The 22564-nt window shown below is 36.6% G+C and overlaps 1 protein-coding gene across 2 annotated transcripts; it reads left to right on the top strand.

The window, feature by feature from the left end:
- Nucleotides 1-139: 139 nt before the first annotated feature.
- LOC132104376 (type 2 phosphatidylinositol 4,5-bisphosphate 4-phosphatase) lies at nt 140-22564 on the top strand. Of its 2 annotated transcripts, XM_059509807.1 has the most exons (8): nt 140-458; nt 6933-7081; nt 8820-8926; nt 9735-9858; nt 10162-10248; nt 15138-15190; nt 16975-17065; nt 21786-22564. In XM_059509807.1, the coding sequence occupies exons 1-8, from the start codon at nt 353-355 to the stop codon at nt 21927-21929; spliced, it is 861 nt and encodes a 286-aa protein (XP_059365790.1). In that variant the 5' UTR covers nt 140-352; the 3' UTR covers nt 21930-22564. The 2 variants fall into 2 exon arrangements, with proteins under 2 accessions (XP_059365790.1, XP_059365791.1); XM_059509808.1 differs by lacking the exon at nt 10162-10248 and having other exon boundaries at nt 166-458.

Below are 22564 nucleotides of genomic sequence, written 5' to 3'. Positions count from 1 at the left end.
ATTCTGAACATGAACATGAACACCCAGTAAGGCATTTCCTTCTGCCACTGTCATCCAGAATGACCTACCTACAGAATAAGGGAGTGGGCTTTAGGACAGAAAATGAAATGTTCTCCTGTGATGACCAAATGCATCTTTACAAGGTCAAATAAATAGACTCGCGGAAAGACTAGCGGGCAACATTACTGACAGTGTCTGCAGATGGGAGGGTAAGTAGGGAGGGAGATCCCGTCCAGTCCAGCAGTGATTTCTCATCCTCCTGCTTACGTCTTTGACTCCGCCTCTCCACTGCCCTGCATCGAGCTAGTCTCAGTGCCCCTCTCCTGTTGTTCCGTGCTGATCAACTGATACGATGGCCTCCGATGGTATGGATGAACGATCCCCGCTGTTGTCAGCACCGAACTCGGGGAATACCACGCCCACCGCTTCACCGTACCTGCAGGACTCGAGCCCGAGAGGTAAATGTGTGATATGAATGAGTAGGAGTGCTGAATCATTTAGGGCGTAACGTTATAGTAGCGGCGAGCGGGGATCTGTAGCAGCCTACAGCCCATTTCATATGATACATTGTCTTAGACGACAAGCAATAACAGCTCAGATGGTCGTGCCAGAAGAACGGGCCTCGATCTGCCTGATATTGCCAAAGCTGCCTCAGTCGTATTGATATTGCTCGCTGCATTTAAGATGAGGCAGTTGACATTTCGCTTGCTAGAGATGTTGTTTTGCTTCATTCATAGACATCTGGACCAGTCCCCATCATCAAATAGGCCCAGACCACATTATACAGATTCTATAAGCATATTAGACATTAGAAGTCATCAAAACAGTTGTTTACTCCTACATAAGACGCACTGCAAATAGTAAACAACATACACAAGGAAAGATGATAATTCATTAAAGATTTGGTGAGCAGAAAAAACTGTGAAGAGTGTGCAGTTTTTGTTTTTGAAGGGGTGTTTTTAGATAAATTCTTAGTTTGCTTCAGTAATGCTGGTGACATTTTGTTTTATGTTCTTATTGCATGTAGCTACTTACTATAAAAGCAACAGTTATGAATAATTATAAGCAACTAATCCTAACCCTATAGTAAGTGCATGTTGTTAATGTTACTCAGTAATTATTTGTGTAATTACACTGTAATGAGGAGACTTTAAATTAAAATGTTACCGTAATGCTTTTCTCAGGGATTGTTAGCAGAGCCACCATAGACATGCAGGCATTATAGTGGTCAATCAATATGGCGTTTTCAGTGATTGATTTCTAGACATTTACTTTCATTTCCTCTAATCATGAATAATTTGTTGTGTATTTGATTGCTTTGCTGTAATGAGACATCAAATCCAAGCGAGGATGGCAAAAATTGAACAGACAGGTCCACCTTTTACAAGTCTGAATAGGAAGCGAAGAACATTTGATGGTATATTTGACATACTATAAACATTTCTTTAATTATTTAAAATTATTTAATTAATAATAAAACCAGTTTGTGAGGTGAAATATGGGCATCAGATTTCCACATGGACCCACTAAACAGATATAGTTAATTAACAGAGTATATGAGATATAAACTAGTACTATTTACTTATAGCAATTCTGAGATGTAAATTAAACAAGCTTTTTTTTTTTTTTTTACATGCAAGACATATTTAAAATTCATTGAAATATTTGAAAACAAAGGAAGCACTTGCTTTTCTCAGACTTCTAGCCTTTAATCTCAAAATGACCAATTGTCTTTCTAAACACTAACAGTCTGTCAGCTCATATTTGCTCTTTTGTAAATCTACCCATATTGCACTTACTGATTAGCAGAAAAAGATTTACGTTTTTACTGTAAAGATCCGCTTACACTTTATCTCATTATTCATAATGGCCTTTTTTTTTTACTGTACCATGATCAGGTGATTTGGACGGCGTAAACTATGTGTGCTCTTGTACACTAGCATTATCTGACCTAGTATTTCAAACCCCTGGATTACGTTTTTTTGACCACGATCCTTCACTCACTGAATCTGTGAGAGGGATTAATTTGTCCTGGGGGGGAGGAGTGGACTGCTGAGCTGGACTAGAGTCTATGCACAACATTGCTTAGTGTGCTGCCTGAGACTGACATTTATTTTGCAGTTGCATTTGGAAGCCAAAGCAAAATGTATTGGAAACACCTGTGTGCATCAAACCTTTTATGTGTAGAACTGTGAAAGTAACAGTCTGCAAGCTCTTTAACAATGCTCTGTGCTGTTAGACTGAGTAGAATAAAGGATAAGAATGAGCTTTTGACCTTGTCTGCATGACATTCTCTGAATGGGTTTTATTTTAGTAGTAGTGAACAGTCCTCCAAGGCGAAAACCAGACCGACTATTGCTCTCTGCGCTGGTGATGTCACATCATTTCTACAAGGATCTCGCAAGATAAACAAATATTAGTTGACTGAAACTCATGAAGGTGTAGCTGTAGGCTAGGGATGGGCAGGAGGACTGGATCAACTTTGCCTTAGGCCTGGCCGATTAATCAAATTTTGTTGTCAATAACCATTTTGGCTTGCAAAGATTATTGAAATACAGCTATTATTGTGCTGAAGTTTTGCAATGATGCTCTCGTTGCACACCTTTCTTTCACAACAGTGCACACGATCCTGAATTTCTATTTTTCATACTGTACTGTACATTGTAGTGTTTTGATACAGAATAGTGTTACATCCATAAATTCGTATCAGCCAAAATTGTAATATCAGTGCATTATAATGCAGTTTCGCACATTAATAATACAGCTGCAGATTAGGACAGGGCGATATGTACAAAATATTTTATCAATAATCACCTTAATAAATATGCGATATCTGATAATATTGTCTATTCGAGCCACACCCTGCCCCTGCCGGAGACAACATAGCCAGCACGCACCATAAACACACATCAGTTAGCCTGCGATTCAGTAAGCCTAATTTAAATAAAGGTTTGTTTTTCTTTTCTTACTTTCTGCTCTTATCCAGTAATTGAAATTAATTTTGTTTCGTGAAGACAACTGTTGAACAGAGATCAACAGAGTTCATTGTGAAGGTGGACATTCTGGTGGCGATTGTAAGAATGATAAATGCATGTTGATGTCACATAGCAACGTGTCTTGCCTATTTTTTCATAAAGTCCAATGTTTCTCTTTAAATTTTGATGTTGTTGCATGAGTACATGAGTTTCCTTAAAACAAAACATTGTGTTTTTGTAAAATAAAGAAAACTGGTACGGCTTTCTGTCGTCTCAAGTTTCCTTTTCCTTGAGCTTGTTTGTGAGGAGAGCACGCAAAAATAAATAGAAACACAACATAGGCCTATAGGCTACTACTTGCCATTCATTTTTTCTTTCATTTTGTTAATCTGTAAATTTTTTAAGTGAATATATTCTGCATCTTTATTCCTTATATATATATGCTATATAAATTAATTCTGTGCAGCATGTATGTGATGTAAATCATCCTGTTCTGTTGTTTATGCTGGTATTTGCTCATGTAAAATGAAACCCCTGGAAAACAAATGTTATTTTTAATGATTCATAGACACAAGTTTATCCATTCTAATTTAATTTAAATTTATTGTAATGTAACATTCTTGTTATTTAAAACAGAAATGAACATCCTTCATGGGTAGGTTGATGTCAATCCATGAATCCAATGTAGGCTGTTACACACACATTTTCTCTCTCAACCATTAACGGAACAAAATGGTGTTTATGGAGATATTTTGAAATAATTTTGTGCGTATTTGTCCAAAAAAATAATCTATGAGGCGGCTCTCTGTGCACGCTTTGGATTTGTGCGCAACTCCGAAAACAGTACATGGTGGCTACAGAAGTGTTTGCAGAATGGATTAAAAATAAAATCACATTATTAATAAGTAAAATTATATGATAATTCCTGGCCTTAAGTAAATTAAGTGATTCCAGAATATATTTGTTCTTTCCTATTAATTAGCTACTAAAATATTTACACAAAATATTTCATTCATGCAATTTCATGTGAATAAATATGTGCATGGTAACTATGGGACTATGTTAAATATATATTTTTTTTAAATTCTCGATTTGGAGATTTTCATCTGTAACTGACTTTTATTATCAACATTGTAATGCTTGCAAGACATCATCAATATACAATAATATTGTTATATCGCCCAGCCCTACTGCAGATTATGTATAAAGGGGATAAACTAAAACACATTTGCTGACTTTTGTACAATCTCATATTCACTATTGTCAATGCATGCTAATCTCTGCAACACATGGGGTGCACAACCTCTCTCTGATATTAAACATGATAGTGAGGCAGACAGAGAGGGAGTTGCAACAACAGCTGTCTGCAGGCTCCAGGCTTGGGAAAAGGCCTCTCATCTTACAAACAGTGTGAGATGGTGTCAGAGAAATGAGACCTGTGCTTTTCATCTGCCCCTGGAGAGAGACTATATGCTATATTAGTGTGTGAGGCATAAGAATATCTTATAAACTGTCAGTATGAGCCCCTACTACAATATACACAACTGCGAGTTTGGGGTGGACTGTTTGTTGGATCATTTTTGATGTTTGGTTTGGTGTTGTTAGTGGTGCACAAATTATACACTTCACCTTTAAAAAAATCAAAGTGGCACGGTAGATGATGCACTTGTTTATGATACAGCTGCCTTCGTGCTCATGGGGACATAGGTTCAAACAGGTTAAGATTTCATCAAGTTCTAATCATTGTTTTTGCTTGTTTCTCCTAGAACATAGAAACAAAGAAACAAAAATTCTAAACAAAACCATATAAATGTGTCCTAGCAGTGTGTGGACACACTTTTTCCCTAAAAAACCTAGACATTCTCAGTAATCAAGGTGTTTTGATTTTCTGCACAATATGAGATTGCACAATATATTGCTCAAGCCCCGCCCACGACTGCTGATGGACTGCCCTGTATTAGCATATTTGTACCCTCAGCCAGTGCTATGCTGTCTTCCATTTTCTCGGTGCTAGAGCAGCTTTTTGTTTTGTAGATTGATGTAAAAGTGAACACGAGTCTTAATTTTCTCCGACATCCGAGCCTCCGTGGAGGCAGTGGATTAGATTTGTTTTTGATGGTATTGTGCCACAAATACACCTAAATTAGCTTATGTCTGCACAAATCATTTTACACCTGACTGCTTTCTGAATGAGGGACAATTCAAGACAGGTTTCAAAAAGCCTCAAAAGTGACAGTTAAGATATTTATAATGTTGCAAAAGATCTCTATTGTAAATAAATATTGTTCTTTTGAACACTCTACTCATCAAAGAATCCTGAAATGAATAATATTAAGCAGCACTGGTTTCAACATTGATAATTTTTAAGTTTTACTGTATTTCTGATCAAACAAATGCAGCACAAGACAAAACATATTTCAAAAACATTACAAAAAGTAATAAAAATATAAAAGTATTATATAATAATATTTGGAGTAAAATGTAAAAAAAAAAACGTTTTTTGCACAACTTAGTTTTCCATTGTTATATATATATTTCAGAGATTGTTCTCTAACTAATTTTATTATAAAAACAATGTGACATTAATCCTCAAGGGATTAATAAAGGTACTTTTTTTTTTAATTTGAACAACATTTGAGCTTACATATGATAAAAAGCACAGAGAGATGGGAGGGAGGTCATGAGGCCAGAGCTGCTGTCAGTTGTTTTTGCTGTGGTGTCACATGTTCAATATGGCTGCCATATGACTGTGTTGATTTCAAAAATGAGAAGTGACAGACAGCAGGAGGAACATGTCTTGATTTCTCTGAGAATCAGCAGTGGGTGGGCCTGGATTTCCCTGATACTGAAGACAAGGGGAGACTGAGTGCAGGGTTTGGCTGATGGCCCCAGCTTCTGTGAAATGGATGTGAGAGAGTTTTGGGTCTGTTGAATGGGACTGAAAGTGAGACACATTTATAATAGAAATACTACATACAGTATATTAGTGGATTCTAGCTCAAAAGACAAGAAGGCCTGTCTGGACACAGCTGCAGTGTTTGATTCATTTCTGAAGTTTTATGATTCAGGAAAACTACTGATTATCATTGCTTATTACATGGCTCTCTAGAGTACTTCATTTTGATTGGTCAATCAAAGTAAAATATTTTGTTATAATAACCGCTTAATTGCTGACCTTTATCTCAGGAAAACAAATGAGTGCATAACTGTGCTAGTTTCATGTCAATTATTGTTCTGTGGTCTCCTTTCTTCTCAAGTAATGAAATAATTTGAATTCAAATCAATACTTCATGGCCATTTGTTTTGATAAACAGACTTGTAATAATGTGGAATAATACATGGAGTAATGGAACTGAGCTGGTCATTATTATAAAATAAACCTCTTAAGGGTGATGCAAAACCTGATCACCTTGTCTGGGTTTATCTTGTCTGGCTTTAACAAAACAATTGGTTCTTTTGAGAACTGTTGACTAAACGTTTCTTTGGAGAGTGAACAATGGATGCTTAATCTTTAACAGATCAGCAGACATCAGGATGTTTTAGAGAGGGAAGTTCACCTGTAAAAAATCACAGATGAATTTGGAGCTCACATTTTGATTCTAGACTATGATTTGTGTCCCATCTTGTTTAATTTTATAGGGCTCCACACAGTTCTGTTTCATATTGGTTTAGTGTGTATACTATACTTGTTGCATTAAATTAAACCCTCTGCTTGATTGGTTCAGAATCCGATTTCATAAATACCTCTGCAGACCTGACCTCAGTAGGAGGTATTGAAAGATTGCTGTGTCTCAATTCATTAAGGCTTCCAGACTAGTCTCTACTAATAATAGATTTATTACATAAAGAGTAAACCTTTTTAATGCACAATTGGTTCTTTATAGTGAAAAAAGTTTCTTCAGCTTATGAAAATGTTCTGCAGTGACAGACTGCATGCTGGTTTCTGTCCCTCTGCAGCTGAATTACCTCCACCCTACACAGCCATTGCCAGTCCAGATGCGAGAGGAGTTCCTGTCATTAACTGTCGAGTGTGCCAGTCACTTATAACTCTGGATGGCAAGCTCCATCAGCACGTGGTGAAGTGCACCATCTGCAATGAGGCCACGGTAAGAGACCCCAGCTGCAGATTCATCTTAGACATGCACAGCTTTAGTCCTTTATCTGACAAACCAGTAAAATACTAGGGCTGGACAATATGTAAGTTAATGCATACTTATATGGTAAAATGTTGTTATCGTGGTGGTATGAAGAAAATGTTAAAGAACCATGTGGTAATTCCTATTTGTGGATAATCCAGTAAATTAAATACTTTATTAATGGAATGTACACATTATTGTTCAAAGGATTGGGGTTAGTAAGATTTGTTATTTTCAGAGAAAGTTATACTTTTATTTAGCAAGGGTGCACTAAATTGATCAAAAATGACTAAAATAAATGCTATTCTTTTGATCTTTCTATCCTTTTTATCAAAGAATCTTGAAAGAAATGTAACGGCTGCTAAAAATTCAGCTTTTCCATCACAGGAATAAACATTTTAAAGTATTTCCAAAAAGTAAACAGTTTTAAATTGTAATAATATTCCACAGTAATGCCATTTTTACTGTATTTTTAGAAAAATAAATGCAGTCTTGGTGAACATGAGACTTCTTCCAAAAACATTAAAAATCTTACTGACCTTTTTTGAATAGCACTGATGAACTAATCTTCATCCCATTTATCTTTTTATGTGGAACTTGATGGATGTAAAACAAACAAAAAATGAATGTTAGCGAATTAAGTTTCACATTATAATACACCTAATTTAGAAACAAAGTTTGAAAACAGACTCTAAAACAGATTGTTACAGCTTTAAATTCTTATTGATTGAGTCATGTTCATAGCTGGAAAGTATAGCTGATTTTTGCACACATTGCATATCAGTTAATATATCCAGCAAGTAATGGCATAGGTTGAGAACCATAAACAACTAAACTCTGCTTTAATAAGTCTCATCTTGACTTATTTGTGGCATTTCCCCTCTGCTCATGTCTTTGCTGCTTTCATATCCAGATTTAAAGGTTATGACAGCTGCTGATTACACAAGTTTTCAATCTGGACAAGAATGCGGGGCTAGACACAAGCTTTATTGGAGGTGAAGTTTATTAGTGAATAATGGTTACATTTAGTCCATAATACAAAGCTCACAGCCTCATAGACCCTGTAAGTAATTGTGTTTGGGATGAAGGATCCATGTGCATACATACCTGTGAGTGCTGTGTGCTCTAGGGATGAATTACAGTGTAATTCAATTGTCTGCATGAGAAACACTTCACATGAACAATGGATGCTTAATCTGAACTGCAGAGTCACCTGATTCACAAAAAAAGCAGGAATCAGGATGTTTTAGAGAGGGAAGTTCACTGTTCAATACCACAGATGAATTTGAAGCTCATTTTGATTCTAGACTATAATTTTTGTCCATCTTGTTTAATTTTATAGGGCTCCACACAGTTCTGTTTCATATTGGTTTAGTGTATATACTATACTTGTTGCATTACATTAAACCTTCTGCTTGATTGGTTCAGAATCAGATTTCATAAATTCCTCTGCAGACCTGACCTCAGTAGGAGGTATTAAAAGATTGCTGTGTCTCGATTCATTAAGGCTTGCAGACTAGTCTCTATAATAATAGAGTTGTTGGTTTCTTACAGAAGAATGCTTAACCAAGAGCATTTGTGCAAATTCAAAATCGTAAGGGAGATTTATTATTTTAATGCATTATATTATGTCTGGCATTACATTTCTGTTATCATGCATATTTGCGTGGTCCTGTCTGAAACATGATGTACCTGTTTTTTTTAACAGCCTATAAAAAATCCACCAACAGGAAAGAAGTATGTTAGATGTCCTTGCAACTGCCTGCTAATCTGTAAAGACACGTCTAGGAGGATAGGATGCCCTCGGCCCAACTGGTAAGTGTTAAAGACACACTTCAGTTAGCTAGTATGTGTCATGGGATCTGCAGCAGTATATTACTGCGGATGTGCATTACCATAAACGCTCAAACAAGCAGTGCTGCTTTGAGTTTGCACTTAGTACTATGTTGAAACATTTAATATGCTTTTACAAAGCAGTCTGAGCGATTTATACTGTAGAATTATTATAGTGAAAGAACAGCTGTGAGAATTGTGAGAAATCACTGTAAAAAAACAACAACTACAAAAAAACACTTCGTAAAGCGTGACATATAAAATAATAGAGGAATTACATTTTTGAAGTGAAAAAGCTGATTGAACCTTTAAAGTCTGCACGTATCAAATTTGATACATCAGGCTTTTATGGCTCATAGAGTATGAAACAGTGTAAATGGTGTCAGTAAGGTTTGTCTTTTAAGAAATGAATATTTTAGCAAAGATTCTCATGTTTGAGGAAGAAAAAACATTCAGTTTCTCTCAGTTTGATGATTTAGGGATGGAAAAAAGCCTGATGGGTCATATTTGATATTCGTTAACTTTATAAAAAGCATCACAGCTAAAAGACATGAGTGCCCAGACCTGAAGGTGGACATTTTTATAATTATACTAAAAAGCCTTAAAATGTATAAACTTTTAATCAGATGATGGAAGGCACTGTGTACAACTGTTTTTTCAGCAAAGTTTTAATCATATTGATAATCATTTAAGGATAAGGGTAAGGGTTCTCAAATAAGATACAGACTTCATAGGGTTAATAAACACATGCAGATAGTGAAAAACTGAGATTGTTTTGATGGGTCCCCAGCAGACGGATCATCAACCTGAGTCCTGTGATGGTGATCCCAGAGGAGCAGCCCGCCCAGCCAGCTCTGCCCGTCCAGCCCGAGGGCATGCGTGTGGTCTGCGGCCACTGCGGCAACACATTCCTTGTACGGTCTCACATCTTTATATTAATATTTCCTCTTTGACCTACAGTAATGTTTCTTCCAGTGTCAGTATGTGCACTAGCTTTCAAAAGTTTGAGAATTTTGAAAACAGCAACATTATTTGTAATATCACAAATGACTTTACTGTCATTTTCAGTTTAATGCATGCTTGCGGAATAACAGTATTAATTTCTTTCTTTCAAGAAAATCTTACTGCCTTTAAACTTTTGCAGGGTAGTGTACATGTGATGTACAGATTTTCTAGTGCACATGTTCTTAGTGTCCTGTGATGCCCCTGCTGTGTAGGGCAGCGATGATGATGATGATGATGATGATGAGTGCTCCCAGTCTTCCTCAGGCCTGGCTATTCGCGGCCCCTCTGATCTTTTCAAGGTCCTAATACGCTGCCCCCTTCTCAGTTGGTGGAACTGACCGAATGATTCTCATGATTTCAGGGCTCCAGACTGACAGACAGATTAAAATGTTTGCAAATGTGACTGAGAAATAAGCAAACATTTTAATGTATTACATATATATATATATATATATATATATATATATATATATATATATATATATATATATATATATATATATATATATATATATATATATATATATATATATATATATATATAATTTATTTATTTATTTATTTATTTTGACAATAATTTAAAATATACAAAAATTTACATGTATTCATTTCAATGTTTTGTCAGGTTTCATCACGTGTGTAAACTCAACATAATAATCCATAGCAAGACATGATGTCCATGAGCAAATCAACCAATTCTTATGAAAATTAAAATGAATCTTCCTTTCATCCACTGACTGTCAAAAACTAAAGACGCTATAAACTCAATGAATCATCTGTACTAAGCAATTCTGTAATTTGTCAATTTAAAAAAGCCATTTGTGTCCTAAATGTTTCATTTTAGTTGTATATTTTTGTCTGGAGCCCTGTGACTCAAATGATCATAACTGTTTGTGGCCTACGTAGGGAAGATGCAGCAACAGAAAAAAAAAATGGTTTCCATGTTTTTTGTGAGATCTTCTGTTATACTCTTAAAGAAATTTTATTTTTTTTTAAATGCTTTTTGCCATTGTACAGAGTTAAATCCACTAATTATCCTAATATATTCCCTTGTACATGTCAATGTATTCGCTGAAATTATCACCAAAAGATTTTCTAGATATTTGAATCATTTCTCAGCAGCCATTTAAACTAATATTTGAATGTTTTGCACAGCTGGAATCAAGTTTGATGTAGATTTTAAAATGATTTGTGCTTCTTTGCCATGCTGTATGTTTGCTTACTGTAGAAATAACCTCCTGCTTAAAGGGTTAGTTCACCCATAAATCAAAATTATATCATTAATGACTCACCCTCGTGTCGTTCCAAACCCGTAAGACCTCCGTTTATCTTCGGAACACAGTTTAAGATATTTTAGATTTAGTTCGAGAGCTTTCAGTCCCTCCATTGAAACTGTGTGTACGGTCTACTGTCCATGTCCAGAAAGGTAAGAAAAACATCATCAAAGTAGTCCATGTGACATCAGAGGGTCAGTTAGAATTTTTTGAAGCATCGAAAATACATTTTGGTCCAAAAATAGCAAAAACTACGACTTTATTCAGCATTGTCTTCTCTTCCGTGTCTGTTGTGAGAGAGTTCAAAACAAAGCAGTTTGTGATATCTGGTTCGCGAACGAATCATTCGATGTAACCGGATCTTTTTGAACCAGTTCACCAAATCGAACTGAATCCAGGGCTTAAAGTATTCCGGGACCGTGCCGGATCTCCGGCGTGTGGCCGTGAGGAAAAAATAATAATATAACAGTTGAGAGCCTGCGCATGCAGTTTAATATTTTCGAGCCAATTAATCATATGAAAGGAACGCAGCTTTAACTAACGTTACAAGCCTATCAGAAGCAGAGAAGGGCGTGTCCTTGCAACACAGGATGATTGAAGCCCATACGTCAATGTCACGTTAGCGTTGTCGGAGAAAACAAAAATGGAGCGCAAGTTTATGAAGCCTGGGGATGATGTCCTAGACTCCTAGCAATAGATAAAGGACTCAAAAATAAATGGCGCTTTTTGGCAGTTGGTGCAAGAAACTGAGAGAGCCCGGGGCTTGTTTCTGCATGATTTGCTCGAGGAATTACTGTATGCCAGCAGCGGTAAGAAAGTGCTTGCTCGTTATGATTTATGTCGCGTTCCAGGCAACCCGTAACCCGTGTTTTTCCAACCTTAAACCTGTGAAAGTTCACTTGAACGGCAGTCAAACCCGTGACTTCCCACTCGTGAACTCGTACTAGATCGATGTACTCCGAGTTCTGACGTCACACAGCACGTGAAACAACAGCGCCTACAGATAATACTGCATACGGATGCAGTGTTTATGCAAGTGGTACACATTGAAAATAGATTTTAGGACAATGTAACGTTGCAATAAAATTAATAATCTAGCTAAATTTCCTTGCGCTCAGGAAGTTTGGCGTGACTTGCCTGGAACAGTACAAAGTCGTTAGTCGTGGTTTGAAATAGTGACTTGCGAGCTAAAACCTGCCTGGAACGCAGCACCAGACTCCGGTCATAGAGCCGCTGCCCGTGCACTCAAACTTACCACGACGTTGCCGGGAGTAGAGACCTGCGCGAGACCCGCTCCCGCAAAAATAGGTTATTTTCTCCCACTCCCGGCCGCAAAAAATCAAGTTTCGTCCCGATCCCACCCGCAAAATCCCGCGGGTAAACGTACGTAGTTTTTCTTTTTTTTTTATACATTGCATATTCTGCCTGCTACTCTTATTTTCTCACTTGCTCCCCAGTTGAATATTAATTTAAAAAGAAACGGAAAATAAACAAATGTTTCGTTTTATTTGCATTTAATTAAAAGTATGAACATGAACAAGGAACTTAGAACATATTAATAGAGCAATTCGTTCAAACATTTAACAAAAATATCCTTATTCCTCAATAACAAAATAGACCAATTTTAAATATTAAGCTAAATAAATAAAAATAAACTGAATTGACTAAAAAAAACTGTACGACTACGTAATGTGCCCATGCAGGAATATCATGTCGTTCTCTGTTGAGAGCTTCAGTTCTTCCGCAAATACTGAAAAGCCCTCTCCGATGGTGCGCTAGCTGGAATACAAAGTACATGGCGTGTTTGCTTAATCTTGGAAATTCGTCTTTTCCACCACTGGAGGACATCATCTGGCTGGTCTATGTGCTTCTAATCCATCCAATTTGACATTTAAATATATCGCTATTTCGGAATCGAATTACGTGTCGCTGTCTATGTTATCATCTGCATCCTCCCATTCCGCAAAGTCTATTTTATTTTATTATAAATAAAGGTCTATTTGTTTCTAGTTCTTTTATTTTGTTAGATATTTCCACTTTGCGGGAGTCCCGCAAATAATTTTATTTTCCCGCAACCCGCGCACAATAATATCTTGCCGCCCGCGTCTGCATTCACCCGTCAAATATTGTCCCGCGCCGCACTCGGTGGCGCTGGGTCTCGCGGTACTCCCGCGGGAGTGCAGGTCTCTAGCCGGGAGCAACTATTAGCTGACACATGGTTGTCTATGACTGACCATGTCTGCGACCAAAAAATACGTGTGTGCACATTTATAGCAGAAAATAATTTGTCATTTAGAATATTGCAGCCACTGGTCACCCTGTGTAGAAAACTGGCAGAAGACAAAAAAGCGTTAACTAGACTGTTGGTTTCGAATCAACATGCGAGTTACATTCCAGAAAAAAAGTCTAAACTTCTAATCTTCGGTTTAGCAGTTCACTTCTTTAGCACTTAATTATTTAAGCACTTTAAGCACTTGTTATTGTTTAGAAGAAAACACTTTATTTGACATAGTACTTTTAAATAAATGGCGCCAAACATAATCATTGAAGAGATTCATGTCTATCTCAGTCTGTTTACCATTTTTTAAGCACTTTAAGCTCTTGTTACTGTATTTTTGTTACTATCGTCAATATTTGAATTAAGTCTGTCTGTGGAGTTTCTCTCCAAACACCCCCCCCCCCTCCCCCCAAAAATGTTCAGGCTCAGGATTTTTTTTCACTTTAACCCTTGTGAATCGTTTAAAACGGTTCACGTCTCCAATACGCATTAATCCACAAATGACTTAAGCTGTTAACGTTTTTAATGTGGCTGACACTCCCTCTGAGTTAAAACAAACCAATATCCCGCAGTAATTAATTTACTCAAACAGTACACTGTCTGAACTGCTGTGAAGAGAGAACTGAAGATGAACACTGAGCCAGATAACGAACAAAAGATTGACTCGTTCTCGAGTAAAGAACCGGTTGCATCGGTTTTCGGATCACTAGTAGTTCTTTCGGACAATAAATCGGTTGAAGAAAACGGTTCACCAGTTCTTTTGTGCTCGATGTAATGGCGTCATTGGCGATGATTGCCCTTCATTCAAGCCTTCGGTTCACCCGCGCTCATAACATTAGCACATAATCAGTTCAGAATCAATCACCAAAAGAATCAGTTCGATTCAGACGCTCTGTGTGTCAGTCTGCTTCAGACTGAATCACACATGTGCAGTATCATCAACTCCTCGGTTCTCGAATCGGACGCATCCGACAGAAACGGTTCTTGACTCGAGAACGAGTCAATCTTTTGTTCGTTATCTCGTTGTTCATCTTGAGTTCTCTCTTCACAGCAGTTCAGTCAGTGTACTGTTTGAGTAAATGAATTACTGCGGGATATTGGTTTGTTTGAATTGAGAGGGAGTGTCAGCCACATTAAACAAGTTAACATCTTAAGTCATTTGTGGATTAATGCGTATTGTAGATGTGAACCGTTTAAAACGGTTCAGTTCGATTTGGTGAACTGGTTCAAGAAGATCCGGTTACATCGAGTGATTCATTCGCGAACCGGATATCACTAACTGCTTTGTTTTGAACTCTCTCACAACAGACACGGAAGAGAAGACAATGCTGAATAAAGTCGTAGTTTTTGCTATTTTTGGACCAAAATGTATTTTCAAAAAATTCTAACTGATCCTCTGATGTCACATGGACTACTTTGATGATGTTTTTCTTACCTTTCTGGACATGGACAGTATACCGTACACACAGTTTCAATGAAGGGACTGAAAGCTCTCGGACCAAATCTAAAATATCTTAAACTGTGTTCCGAAGATGAACGGAGGTCTCACGGGTTTGGAACGACATGAGGGTGTCATTAATGACATCATTTACATTTTTGGGTGAACTAACCCTTTAACTCTCCTTTGTTTTTGCAGTGGATGGAGCTACGGTTCAATACACTGGCCAAGTGCCCGCATTGCAAAAAAATGTGAGTTGCCATCGTTTGCCATAATATCCGTATGTCAAAAATTTGATGTCTGTGGCAATACTCCACCATTGATGTGCTGTTCTCAGGAGAAATGTCATAAATCTCAAAGTGTGATGTGCCTTACTAACCGGAGGTCAGGCTTGAGTTTGTACTGGCCAGTGTGGAGAAGTGAAAGTAAATAAACCCTGGTGAGTTCCAGATAGAGAGGGTGGCAATGTGATGCCAGTCTGCCGAGCGTTTCCTGTTGACATACTGAAACATGAGTCTTGCACGCTAGTGACGCTTGCGAGGGAGACTTATGACAACAGATGTTGCAGCACACATGAATGGAGCTGAGAGTCTCCCAAATCCAATCACAGATCTTCACTTGAACGCAGAGGATTTGAAGAGGCAGAGAAGGAGAGAAATTCAGCACCTTAAGCTATCGTTGTGATTCCAGAAGAATGTTTAAAAATCCCATCACATGAGAGGCATGTGAAGAGTCATAATAAGACTTAATGACCCTTAAACAGGAAAAAGAGCAGACCATGTGACTCAGTGATGAAGTTCTTTTTTGACTAGCAGAATTTGTAGGGCTGCCGGGCCGAGAGCTCTCTGCTGGACCAAGTGAGATCGATCTTACATCTGAAAGGCCTTTTACACTGTACTTTGGACCATGTGCTACTAAAATACTAATTTCGTCCCCTTGGAATTATAAGGTTCTATCTGACATTTTTGTCAAAATTTAGTTATTCCCATATTGTTATCCTGTGACAACTTATTTACATTATGTGATAGATTTTTTTTATGTTGTATACATTATTGGATTTTTATTTAAAAAACAATAAGGTTCTATCTACACAGTCGAATGGAATGTAAAAACTTTGAAACTCGATATCTCAAAACTACTCAGAATGCAGAAAGAACCTTATAATTCCAAGGAGACGATTTGTTAAGCCAATTTTATTAGTTTTTCTCCTATTATATTTAGTTTAAGTCCTTACAAAGTCTTCAAAACATTTATTTTCCAAAGACAAAAACATTCAAACAAAGGAAAAAGATGATTTATTAGAAAGACTATAATTAATCAGTATATTTTCTTTAGCCATAAGCCAAAATAGTACTTGATGTAGGTCAGAATAATATTCTTTTGGATTTTTACAACTTAGTTTCACCATAAACGGAAGCTAAATTCGCTATATGAAAGTAGAATTTTCACTAAGTATTTCTTTAGACAATTTAGTATTTAAATTAGTTTATTTACTATGAATAAAATGATGTATTTTTAAATTATGCATCATTTTTTTTGGTATGTACTAAAAAAAATTAAGAAAACCAACAACATTATCTGCAGTCAGTAAAGCAATATTCAGTATGTGCTCTGCACAAAAATATTCTGATGAAAAAACGCTATTTAAACAAAATTGTTCAACAAAATTTGTTTGTTATTTGCTTTTAGAAAACTGAACAGAACAGGTTTAAACCATAATTTTAGTTAGACCAATTTAAAAGTGCACTTTAAATAAATGGCATGGACATTTAACCTTTTTCAGTGTACTGTAGCTTACTTTCAGCCTAGTTTGGATATTTGTAACTCTATGTAGTAGCCATGAAACTCTTCTTTTCCTATGTAGGGTTGCAAGCCAAGCACTGACTAATTCCTGCTATAAAACCATTATATGTCTGCACTGAGGGGCTGAAACAGCCCACTAAAATAGCCACATTAGGTATGTGGTCAGTTTAAAACGTTGTGGTCAGTTTAAAGCAGCACTAGTTCTAAGCATGTGTGCTGTGTTTGTCTTCAGATCCTCTGTAGGCAGTGCTCTACCCAGAAGGCGCTGCTGTGCCTACATTACAGTAGGAATGATCTGCATTTTCATCGGTATCGGTTTAACAGTGAGTATTATTTAGTATAGTTTATAGTCATAGTCATAACAATTTTTGCTACATTCTATACCATCTCAAAATTTTGGGGTCAGTACGTTTCTTTTTTTTTAAAGAAATTTTATCCAGCAAGGATGCAAATAAACGTTTGGACATTCTATTCATCATAGAAAATGAAAATAAATAAATTGCATTATGGCTTTCACATAAATATTAAGGAGCACAGTAGTTTTCACCATTGATAATAATAAGAAATGTTTCTTGAGCAGCAAATCAGCATATCAGAATGATTTGTGAAGGATCATGTGACTCTGAAGACTGGAGTAATGATGCTGAAAATACAGCTTTGCATCACAGGAATAAATTACATTTTAAAATTGTAATAGTATTTTATATTACTATTTTTTTTCTTACTCTATTTTGGTCAAATAAATGCAGCCTTAGTGAGCATAAGAGACTTCTTTCAAAAACATAAAAAATCTCTTACTGACCCCAAACTTGAACATGTATGTATATTTAAGTATGCAAATGTATGTATATTTAGATATATTTGTATGTTTATTGATGTAAAATTTTTGTGACTATGACAATAGGAACTATTTTGGAAATGTATTTATTTATTTTGTAGTATAACAGTATAAATGCAAAACATTTTAACCAATGTATACAATTTATTTTTTCTATATGACAACATTTTTTCAATACTCTTTTGTATCATATTTTTAACCTCTAAAGGGTAAATCATATTTTCCATTTAACTTCAGCTCTTCCATCCATAATTTAATGTAACAAAAGTTGAATATGAAAATGAAAACATAAAAAAGTAGATAAAAATCATTTACTGTATTATTTGTTTTACCGAGTCAAAGACTCTAAATGATTTATTCATGTTAGTTGTCTCTGTCATGTGATGACCCATCATGATTTTGGTCCTAAACGTGTTTTTCAAAAGAGTTTCACTATATGCAGAATGGATTAACCCCCACCCCTCCCCCAAAAAAACCTCCCTGGACACAGTTATTTCATTACACACCTGGATACACAGTGGGAAATTGTAAATTTTTCACTGACATGAAGTCACAGTTTTCTTTAAAGGGTTAGTTCACCGAAAAATGAAAATTATATCATTAATGACTCACCCTCATGTCGTTCCAAACCCGTAAGACCTCCGTTCATCTTCGGAACACAGTTTAAGATATTTTAGGTTTAGTCCGAGAGCTTTCTGTCCCTCCATTGAAACTGTGTGTATGGTATACTGTCCATGTCCAGAAAGGTAAGAAAAACATCATCAAAGTAATCCATGTGACAGTAGAGGGTCAGTTAGAATTTTTTGAAGCATCGAAAATACATTTTGGTCCAAAAATAGCAAAAACTACGACTTTATTCAGCATTGTCTTCTCTTCCGTGTCTGTTGTGAGAGAGTTCAAAACACTGCAGTTTAGTGATATCCGGTTTGCGAATGAATCACTCGATGTAACCGGATCTTCTTAAACCAGTTCACCAAATCGAACTGAATCGTTTTAAACGGTTCACGTCTCCAATACGCATTAATCCACAAATGACTTAAGATGTTAACTTGTTTAATGTGGCTGGCACTCCCTCTCAATTCAAACAAACCAATATCCCGGATTAATTCATTTACTCAAACAGTACACTGACTGAACTGCTGTGAAGAGAGAACTCAAGATGAACACAGAGGCGATAACATTTTTGACGATAAGAGCCAGATAACGAAAGAAAGATTGACTCGTTCACGAGTCAAGAAACGTTTACTGCGCATTTGTGATTCAGCGTGAAGCAGACTGACACACAGCCCGTCTGAATCGAACTGATTCTTTTGGTGATTGATTCTAAACTGATTCTGTGCTAATGTTATGAGCGCGGGTAAACCGAAGGCTTGAATCAAGGGCAATCATTTCAAATGACGTCATTACGTCGAGCGCAAAAGAACCGGTGAACCGTTTTCTTCAACCGGTTTATTGAATGGAACTGTCCGAAAGAACCGGTTCGCGGAAAAGAACCGAACTTCCCATCACTACTGGTGATCCGGAAACCGATGGAACCGGTTCTTTACTCGAGAACGAGTCAATCATTCGTTCGTTATCTGGCTCGCCTCGGTGTTCCTCTTCAGTTCTCTCTTCACAGCAGTTCAGTCAGTGTACTTTTTGAGTACATGAATTACTGCGGGATATTGGTTTGTTTGAACTCAGAGGGAGTGTCAGCCACATTAAAAACGTTAACATCTTAAGTCATTTGTGGATTAAGGCGTATTGGAGACGTGAACCGGTTCAAATGATTCAGTTCGATTTGGTGAACTGCTTCAAAAAGATCCAGTTACATCGAGTGATTCGTTCGTGAACTGGATATCACTAAACTGCAGTGTTTTGAACTCTCTCACATCAGACATGGAAGAGAAGACAATGCTGAATAAAGTCGTAGTATTTGCTATTTTTGGACCAAAATGTATTTTCGATGCTTCAAAAAATTCTAACTGACCCTCTGATGTCACATGGACTACTTTGATGATGTTTTTCTTACCTTTCTGGACATTGACAGCAGAGGTGGAAAGAGTACAAAAATATTCTACTCAAGTAAAAGTACCATTACATTAATGAAATTTTACTCAAGTACAAGTAAAAGTACCAGTCTAAAAATCAACTCAAGTAAAAGTAAAAAGTAGCTCATTTAAAATTTACTCAGAGTAAAAATTACTTAGTTACATTTTAACAGTGGGAGGGAGTCAAAATGGGACAGGCCAAGGGTGTCAAACTCAGTTCCTGGAGGGCCACAGTCCTGCACAGTTTAGATTTAACCCTAATTAAACACACCTGATCCAGCTAATCTAATCATTTAGGTTTATTTGAAAACTACATGATATGTGTGCTGGAGCAGGTTTAGAACTAAACTCTGCAGGGCTACGGCCCTCCAGGAACTGAGTTTGACACCCCTGGGATAGGTCTATTAATCTCAAACTAGTTGTTTTAATTAAAGGAATCAGTTATTTAGAATAATAAGACATTTGGGCTGTTACCAGGCAAATCAGTATCAATAAACTCATCTTTTAATGCAGAGGAAATGCAGAAGATTCATTGGAAGTGGCATTTAGATGTATTACACTGTTTAGTGCAGGACAAGAATGCATTTAACCTGCAGTTACAAATGCATGAATAATGTTTTGATATACAAGACATAAAATGTTGAATACTCATTTGAAATGATAAGAAATTAATTATTTAAAAAAAATCAAAAGATACTTTAAATATGAAATTAAAATGGCCAGTATGTGTCAGCAAGTCACTGTTAATAAGTGAGTCATTGCGATTGAATCGAATCATTTAAACGGTTGATTCATTCAGGAACGAAGCACTGTCACGTTGCTCAGAGACGCAAAACTGTGCTTTGGTGGCTGTGTTTGGAATTATTTTCTGTTGTAGAAATAGAGCTAAAAAAGGCAATATGGTGTCTAAAACGCAGGTCTTTTAATTAACTTGGTTACTGAACTGTTATATATATATGTATGTATATATTCATGATGATTTTTGGTGGAAAAGACGGCATTCTTTGTGTGATTTTGATTTAATATATGAAATTATATAAATATGTGAATTTTCTGCCCCTATATCTTAAATTTTGTGATCATTCTAAATGCATTTTAGGAGACTGAATCACACAGTGAAAGAACGCACTATAAATGCGCGCACACATCATTAAAACAAAAAAACATGATATTATCGCAGACGATATAGCACACTCCTCACCACTGTCTTTTTGGCTAATTTGTACAAAACCTCTTGCTAAAATGTCAAAGCTTCATTTTAACCACCAATGCAACGATGCAATTACTTAGCTTACCTCTACATTCTTGCGACGGGTTGATGTCTTGTCGAGATTTTATAAGCTGCTAGTTTGGTCTTCCTAGGCAAGTACAGCTTACACTGCATAATAGAGCATACATATGGCCAGGGGTTCACTTCATTTCCTTCGAGTTCAACTTCAGAATATGACGGGGTTTCGTTTTCAGCGGTGTCTGCACCACTAACGCCTGTTTTGACCGTCTGCATCTTTCTTGTGATTTTAGCGCCAGTTTGCCCTCCTGCCCATTATTTACTGACGTAGTTTCCAGGGAGCGATTTATTATTTTTTATTTTTATTTTTTTACTCAGTAATTAATGTGTTTTAAAATGTAGCGAAGTACAATACTTTAAACAAAATATACTTAAGTAAAAGTAAAATTACAGATTTAAAAAATTACTTTAAAAAGTATAAGTACACAAAAAAGCTACTCAATTACAGTAACACGAGTAAATGTAATTCGTTACTTTCCACCTCTGATTGACTGTATACCGTACACACAGCTTCAATGGAGGGACTGAGAGCTCTCGAACTAAATCTAAAATATCTTAAACTGTGTTCCAAAGACAAATGGAGGTCTTACAGGTTATGAACGACATGAGGGTGAGTCATTAATGACATTTTCATTTTTGGGTGAACTATCCCTTTAAAAACAGTTTTATTTCAGTCATGCTTGTAATGCGTGTCACATCAGGGTCAGATGAGCATTCTCACAGTTTGATTTGAACCATATATTATATTACAGTTCCTAAAATAAGTTACCTTCCAACTAAGAAACACTTAAATTAGCACTTTGCAGTTGTTCAGTTTAGACTCTGGATATAAACTATTAAACTAAGTTTGTGAGCTCATCGCACATCCCTGGTGTTTTTCCTCTTAGGTGGGCACTCAGGACTTCGCCAGGCGTTACCATGCTACTTACGTGTCCTGGGCCTTCGCGTATCTCCTGGGTCTCATCTGTCTGGTACGGGCCTGCTACTGGGGAGTGATTAAAGTCAGCTATCCAGAAAACACCTTTGCGTAGACAAAGCCTCCGTCCTTCAAGTCCTTAGTGTTTGATTTCTCTTTAATTTGAACAGGTTAACTGTTACAAGAACATAAGAAACCAGGGGGTTTAGATAGTAGATACTATGTTTCAGATTGAGTTATCGATTAGCTCTGATGTAACTGATTTGAACCCACGTTATGATGCCTTGAGCAATTAAGGTGAAATCGGTGATTCAAAAAAATAATACAAATAATCTGTTCATGGTACACCTCTTGGATTTGTCATGGTGGGTGGATTTCAAACATATTTTATGTACTGCATTTTGTTACCAACCTGACCAAAACAGATGAACAATTTGTCCATTGCACTACGATTTTATGCAATTCTTCTGTTGTGTTGCTGCTAGTCACTACAGCTGTTAGGAGCTGAGAGATGTCATGTGTTCAGAGAGCCTGCCAGCACCCATGATGGCACTATCTGTCACGTTCAAATATATTTAACTGTTCTTAAAATGCGTGCCAACATTTTTGTTGTTTAGTATCCGTCTCCCTTTGATGAAATTTAGCAGTATTTTCAAACCCATTTTGGCTGCTCAAACTCACTGTCAGCAATAATCATGCTTTTTTGTGGCTTTAAAAGAAAAACTGCATGTTCACAGACATCGGACCTCT

The sequence above is a fragment of the Carassius carassius genome, chromosome 25, assembly GCF_963082965.1.
Source record: "Carassius carassius chromosome 25, fCarCar2.1, whole genome shotgun sequence".
Classification (NCBI taxonomy): Eukaryota; Metazoa; Chordata; class Actinopteri; order Cypriniformes; family Cyprinidae; genus Carassius; species Carassius carassius.
The sequence above is the reverse complement of the archived record's forward strand: the minus strand, read 5'-3'. Positions and strand labels throughout refer to the sequence as shown.